The sequence below is a fragment of the Hyposmocoma kahamanoa genome, unplaced genomic scaffold (assembly GCF_003589595.1).
Source record: "Hyposmocoma kahamanoa isolate Upper Pololo Valley unplaced genomic scaffold, ASM358959v1 66, whole genome shotgun sequence".
In the NCBI taxonomy this organism is placed as follows: Eukaryota; Metazoa; Arthropoda; class Insecta; order Lepidoptera; family Cosmopterigidae; genus Hyposmocoma; species Hyposmocoma kahamanoa.
In genome coordinates, this window is record NW_020653854.1 from 20,414,267 (window position 1) to 20,421,596 (window position 7,330).

The following is a 7,330-nucleotide window of genomic DNA, read 5'->3' on the forward strand; positions in this document are numbered from 1 at the left end:
TAATTCCTTTTTTCAATACATTTTAAATTGTGTTTTTGAAAAACGCTCAATACTGTATAATCTGGCATATATGTAGAGGTTTATATTAGCTTTTATAGCACTGAATACTGTATTATCTCATAGGTATAGACAGGGTGCGAGACTATTCTGAGAATATGACTTTAAGCCATACTATATCATCCTGGTCTAATGTGGTTTGGAAAGTGCGTAGAGTAAACAAGTCTCGATTATTTTAACAAACCTTAGTTTATATAGTTATTATATTGAGATCATCACCATAAATTAAAGAACACTACTAACGGTAAGAAAATCCAAAGCATATTTCTACGCTCGTTCGTTCTCTGTAAAGAGTTCACAAATCGCGCATCGTTTGATGTTTCGGTTACATTTGTATTTACAGTTACATAAAAAATACTGTTAGGTAATATAACATTGACCGTGGCCTCACAAATTTCGATCTGGTTTTGTTATACGATCAAGTCGGCGGTCATGCATTCTGTTTCAAACCGGTTTTAGACTTTAAAGTCAGTATGAAGTGTCGTTTCAATTCAAAGATTGATCCTTTATTTCTTAATATTGGCTTCCAATGGGATACTTGAACTTTTTGGCATTGTACAGTCAATGTTCTAAGACACTTGACCTCCTAGTTAACTTGCTGGTTCTAAGAACCTTTTTACTTATTCAATAGAAAAGTATTAAGGAATGATAGTTTTATGGTTGCAATTTATATTTAAGCAATATAATTAAAGATCGAATTGGGTTAAATATTTTTAGAACGTCATTCAGTAATGATGCAAGAAAAAAGTCTTATCAAAATGAATTTTATAATTCAAAGGTTATAAAGGTTGATTTTAGCCGAAAGACATCTATTGCTGAATAGGCCTCCCCCAAAGAATACCACAACGACCTGTCCTGTGTCGCTTGCATCCAGCGGACTCCCGCAACCTTCACCAGATCATCAGTCCACCTTGTTGGTAGTGTGCCCGCGCTGCATCTTCCGGTACACGATCACCACTCGAGAACTTTTCACCCCATCGGCTGTCAGTTCTGTGAGCAATATGCCCTGCCCACTGCCTTCTAAGTTTTGTAATTCTTTTGGCTATGTCGGTTGCTCCTCTGGTTCCTTTGCGGATATCCTCATTTCTGAATCGATCTCGCAGTGAAACTCCGAGCATAGCCCTTTGCGTGACCTTGAGTCTTCTTATGAGGCCCACAGTGAGTGACAATATCTTAGTGCCATAAGTCTTCAATGACAACACACACTGGTCGAAGACTTTTATCTTGAGATACTGTAGTATTTTGAACAAGAAGACATGGCGTAAATTTTCGAACGCTGCCTAGCCGAGTCGGATTCGACGATTGACCTCTTTCTCGAAGTTGGACCTACTTAACTGTATAATTTGTCCCAGGTATAAATAATTGTCAACAACTTCGAGTGTAGAGTTTCCGATCTTCACAGGAGTTGGCCGTACATGGCTATTCGACATGATCTTCGTCTTATCCATGTTTATTTTAAGATCGACGCATTCGGAGGCTTTACTGAGGTTATCGAGCATTGTACCGAGGTCCTCCATTGTCTCAGCCATGACCACTACATTTAAAACACACTATATTTAAAATTGTTGAAGGTGAATTTCGTTTAATACTTTATTTCACATTTACTCAGAACCAAATGGGCGGTTACGGGGTCAGATATCTTACGGCATGAACTGTACTAGATGAAACAAAACGAAACATGGACTGTACTGGATTAAAATCTCAGTCATATTTTATGCTTTATTAAAATTATCAATGACACTGTCTTATATTTGCAAATACTTTGTTTGAAACAATTTTAATGAATGACTAACAGTTAATATATTATTGTATAAATTCCATCTAAATAGGAAAAGTGACACCTGACATTAATTACTTATTTCAGATGTCAAATAACACGGGGGTTACGCATGTCATCTTCAAAGATAAATGATGCAATGGAATGTTTGATATTAAAGCTTTGCATTAAGATATGTCTGACGATTCATCTTCTAAGTAAATGAGACGAATGTCACAGAATAACATTACATAATATGTTTTATTTTTGTAATATACAGTATGTCACCATTCCACTAAATATATTTTTTTCAATTTAGGCCAATTTACGTTAATTAAAATACGGATAGAAATCATAGATATATACATAAACGCAGTAATTACGAGATATACATAACCGACAACTAAATTCAGCTTGTGTTTTGGATTTTGGATGGTTTATATTGCCGTACCTTTGTGCTAGATAAATAAAAATAATTTTGAGTGAATGAATGAAAAATATTCGATCTCTATATATACATAATAAATAGACTTTTTATAATCAACCATGACATTTTTACCATTAACTCGAATTTCGGCCCGAAGTAATTTTGTAAAAGAAATCTTTGATAATATTATTGTGTTCAGTGATCTATCGATTCTTAGAATTCACTTGCTACGGAAGTAATAAAACGACTTCCACTTGCCAACAATAGCCTCAGCAAAGAAGAGATTACACAATACAGTTTCTGCTTGGCCAACACTTTTTCTATACCGCTAGCGTAGAGCGATACCTGTTTAAATTTTTTGCTGTAGCAGGATAATACAATTCGTGCACGCTAAAAATCAAAATCAGAGTAAAGCAGACACTTGTTTGACGCTTATTGCCGGGAGAATAGAGCGTTAAATTACTTAGATTAGCAGAACTTGGCTTCGTTTCATGACAGCCAATTTTTTTACGTCGCTGTTCATTGATGTGGCTTCAATATAGAATCTTGTTCCTTACTTGAGCGTATTTCATAATCGCATATTTATACTTTATTTCACAAATTCCAACTTTCAAGCCCTATTTTAAAAGAATTCTTTTATTTTACGTTTATTGTATCTTTTGTATCATGTTGATATATAATATTTTAGTTGATATCAAGCAAATAATGTATCGGCTTGATAAGGTATTATTGTTGCCGTTGTTATTCCATGTTTATCGAACTGGAAAATTGAATCGTTACATAGTTCGCGTAATATCTGAAAAATGTAAAATACCAACATGTAATACGTGCGCACGAGAAATACGAAAAATACGACATCGCATCCTGGCATAATGCAAGAACAACAAAATAGTTAGTGACAATCTATATTATCGGTAGCATTGTCATTTGTTTCAACAATTATTACGTCTTTACACATCAAATTAATAGTGTGTAATACAGCTGATATAATAAACATTTATGAATACCGTGTACATAACGGTTAAACGGGGTGTCATTTTGATAGGATTTTCTGCTATTATTTTATGGTCATATTATTGTGAGCGTTATCATGGTAATACATCGTAATGAATAACGTAGGTACTTGTTGCCTTTTATGTTGTTCTGGTGGTATTTATTCTTGCTTACATTTCATATTGCACAATTCACGCATACAGATATTAATTATTTGAAATTACGTTGGAGAGGTTTTGTATTACTAAACATAGTTGGCAATACAAAAAAAAAAGATATATATTAGTATATTATATATGAAAATAATTCTTGTTCTATACTAAATTACAAGTTATAGCAATCACGATTATATAACTACGACTAACAAGCAATGCAATATAAATCTAAGAATAAGTCAGTAGAATGCACTTGTAGCTTGCTTAAATAGCAAGCAATAAAACAAAAGCAACGAAATAGGTTATACAGCGTGTCTCATCTACAACAACAGCGTCCGTCTCCTTAGAAACAGACCTTTTACAAATGTAAACAATGTCGAAGGACCATAACAATGGATAGAGGTACAAACCTTCAATAGCCACGACGTGGTCACGAATCTGTTGAGCCAACAGCGGATCCGGTACCAACTCCACAAGGTCATACAGAGCATATATCGAAGGATGCACGCTCTCGAAACGCTGAATCTCCTGTCTTATTGACAAGGAGGTGTTAAGACAAGCTTGTGTATGCTGTCGACTGCACATCGCGCCTCTAAACCCCAGCATTTAGCCAGGGAATCTCAATTAGCACACCACAACACAACACCGATGCATTCCCATTTCAACGCTGCGAGAACGAACCGCCGCTCATCGCGGTTTTAAAAAACTTTATCCAGACACTTATCTCGTTACACGATTGTGCTCGTCAATAAAAATACACGATAAACACTTGTCACAGTGATTTCATTGGTTACATTTGAGATGTAAATAATGTAAACAACCAATAAAAGACGTGCACTAACAACGGCGCAAGTCAACCACTCTGGCGGCGGCCATTAACGAACTGGCGTTCCGTTTGAGACAGGAGGGGAACTGTCAGATAGTATGGAAATATGTTAACAGCGCCATCTAGTTGCGGGTTTCTTGAACTGTTACGTAGCATTGATTTGCTTACTGTCATAAACGTTCATCTTGAATCCGACAGATGGCGCGAATCAAACTTGTGAACTGCATTTATAGATGACAGTGAAGTTTCAACAAAAAGCAATTGCCATTGCTCGTCTTTGCTGGGTATAGGCATTTATTATCTATAAATATCTCGCGGAAATATGAAAATAATTTATTTCTGAAATAATACAAATATAAAGGGCAAGTTAAATTGATGTACGTTTTTAATTTAACTGTTATTTGCCACGTTTAAATAATTAACTTTTGAAATTGCCGAAGTTCATTAGAAATGATGGAAACAAATTTCTTTCATCGTTCTTGGCCTATCCTATTTCATCAAACAGTATCCGCGCTATATATCTATTTTATCATCTGTAACGTATAAGGTGACGAGAACACAGTTGTTTAGTGGTATAGAATTACAACTTTTTAAGTAATTGATCTATATGAGGTTGGACATGTACAACGAATTAAGGGCCATCATATTTAGACCCTTAAAGTAGGTCTAAAGTGTTGCTTAACAAGCTGGTGAATGTTTATGAAGGCATGCTGAGTTCGTGGAACCAAACAACTTGTACTATGAGACAGGGATGCACTATGTTTAGGATTTTTTGCTTTGGATCGTAATGGATCATATGCCTCTGAATCGATCCACAAATCGGATCGTATGCTCTCAATCTCATAAAAATCGGAAATGTATAAAAAATGTGTGCTTAAAGTTAATGTTTATTCACCTTTTTTATATTATAATGATTTAATTGCCGCGATAATAATTTCTTTTTCTTTTTAAGCCTATACTATAGTCGTCCGCAGTCGCTTACGATTTTCAGTTAAAGTGATATGTCAGTATTCATGTCAACTTAGATGTTTATTTTTGTAGTACCGTACGTATAAGTTTCCAAACCACTTTTCTTGCAGAAAAATATAAAATAGGCATAGCCGACAGTAGGGGTTCAGAACGATATTGTTTGGATTGTGAATAAAAAATAGACGATTCGATTCCCCTTAATGTTGAATCGATTTTCTTCAAAATCGCAATGAAATGAATCGATCCAAAAAATCGCTAGATCTTAAACACTTGAATCGATCATCATAAAAATTGGATCGTAATATGCATCCATATTATGTGTATCTTTCTTAATTTTTTTTAATTATTTTTTTTTATATAAAAAATAAGTGCGCATTAGACCTCCATCTGATGAAAAGTGACGATGAGGTCGAGGATGTAGCACGATGCGAGATGCACACCTAAATAATGCCTATTCCCTCTCGTATTGAAAAGGTCCAAGTTATAGCGTTCGGGGAACAAGCTTAGCAAGAACAAGTTGTAGCGGCAGGGAATTCCACTCCCTGGCCGCTCGTCGTACAAATGTGGAAGCGTAACGCTTCGTGCGAATCCGGGGAATATCCACAACAAAAGGTTGGTACACACAGCCCACATCTAATCCCCCGATGATGGAAAGGGGAAGGTGGAATCAAATTATGCAACTCCATCGCACACTCCTTGATATATCCTGTAGAATATCGATAAGCTGGCAACTGTACGACGGTGTTCAAGGTTGTGCAGCTTCGCCTCTACTAATTAAAATAAAAATGGCTCTAGGGGTTCATTTACTATGGAACAGTTGATATTTATTTCTCCATTTCGGTGTCAGGAAAAAAGAACCGTTACCACATAATAAAATAGGATCTTAGTTACAAAAAAATCACTGTCATACAGTGAATAGCCTTATTAAAGTAATGCGATACACCGACGAAGGGCATTAGTACTATACAACTGATCAGTAAAGTGATTCGGGGTCAGTGCTATAATCAGAATCACTATGCTGATAATAGTGACCTATTGTACAATGTAGAGTTTCTTCATAAGAATCAGGACGGTATAAAATGTACTGAAGACAACTAACATTCTAATTTTAGTACATTGCTTAGTATAGTTTAAATAAACTTAGACAAATTTGTAAATGAACTCTGACTTCGACTAAACAAGTTTTTCGTATTATATGTGTGTGTGTGTATAAAATGAACTTCGCCAAGGCTTTAAATTTAAGCAAGGAATAAGGAAGTAAACTCAAAGAATAATTTAATTTCTTGCTTAAGCTTCGTCAAATTCGTTTTATAAATCTCAGCCTTAGTGTTACCATTAGTTCAATTTAATTTGGTCCTTTTCATCGAATTGGTGACCATTGTGTATATTTATTTGCTAACTATGAATGACTGAATGCTTAAATTTTTATTTAATCAAATCTTTTACAAAAAGAATACTTTCGTTAATTTAAAAATGGCGGCGCAACAAAAACCTCATTAGTTTTATAGAGAAACGAAGCTGGTAAACCCTTTTGCTTACGTTACGTATATAAACAACTGTCTAGTAATATCTAACTAAAAGAATTTTTTGAGATCTTTCGGTAGCTTATTATTTAGATACAATTTATTTTTAATTTTAGCACAAATACTTGTATTAAACAGCTCGTGCGCTGTTATGAGAAGATGTTCCTTAAATCAATATGGCGGTCGTTAAACGTCAACGTATATATACATTAGGCGTTACTTAACTACATCGTCCCCATTTTATTTAAATAAATTAAATTTAAATAATGTTTAAATTACCTAGTGCTAGAGCATCATTTAAAACACAGTCAAGTTGTGATAATACCGCACTAGTTTACTTAAAAATATAAAGCTATTTTTTTATATTTATTTTATTAATTTTATGCGCAGGGAAGGTGGGATAATTAACTGCATGAAAAAATATTGGGATAATTAACTGCATGAAAAAATATTTAACACAAGCGCAGCTATTTTGCACGATTTAACCTTCATTGGGCTCGCGGAGTAGCAAATTAATTTACTTCCATTTTTATTAACATTGACTTCCGCAACGTCTGATTAAATATAAAGGTATCACGAAAAAACAAACACTGATATACAAAGAAACACCATACACGAATAAAA

At 34.6% G+C, this 7,330-nt stretch overlaps 1 protein-coding gene across 1 annotated transcript in view; it reads right to left on the reverse strand.

Moving 5' to 3' along the window:
* Positions 1 to 4,094, reverse strand: part of LOC113231658 (centaurin-gamma-1A) — a 318,073-nt gene extending 313,979 nt beyond the window's left edge. The window contains exon 1 of the mRNA XM_026466086.1: positions 3,799 to 4,094. Coding sequence (XP_026321871.1) covers positions 3,799 to 3,994 — 196 coding nt within the window. The 5' untranslated portion in view covers positions 3,995 to 4,094. The remainder of the gene's footprint in view (positions 1 to 3,798) is intronic.
* Between the last annotated feature and the right edge of the window lie 3,236 nt (positions 4,095 to 7,330).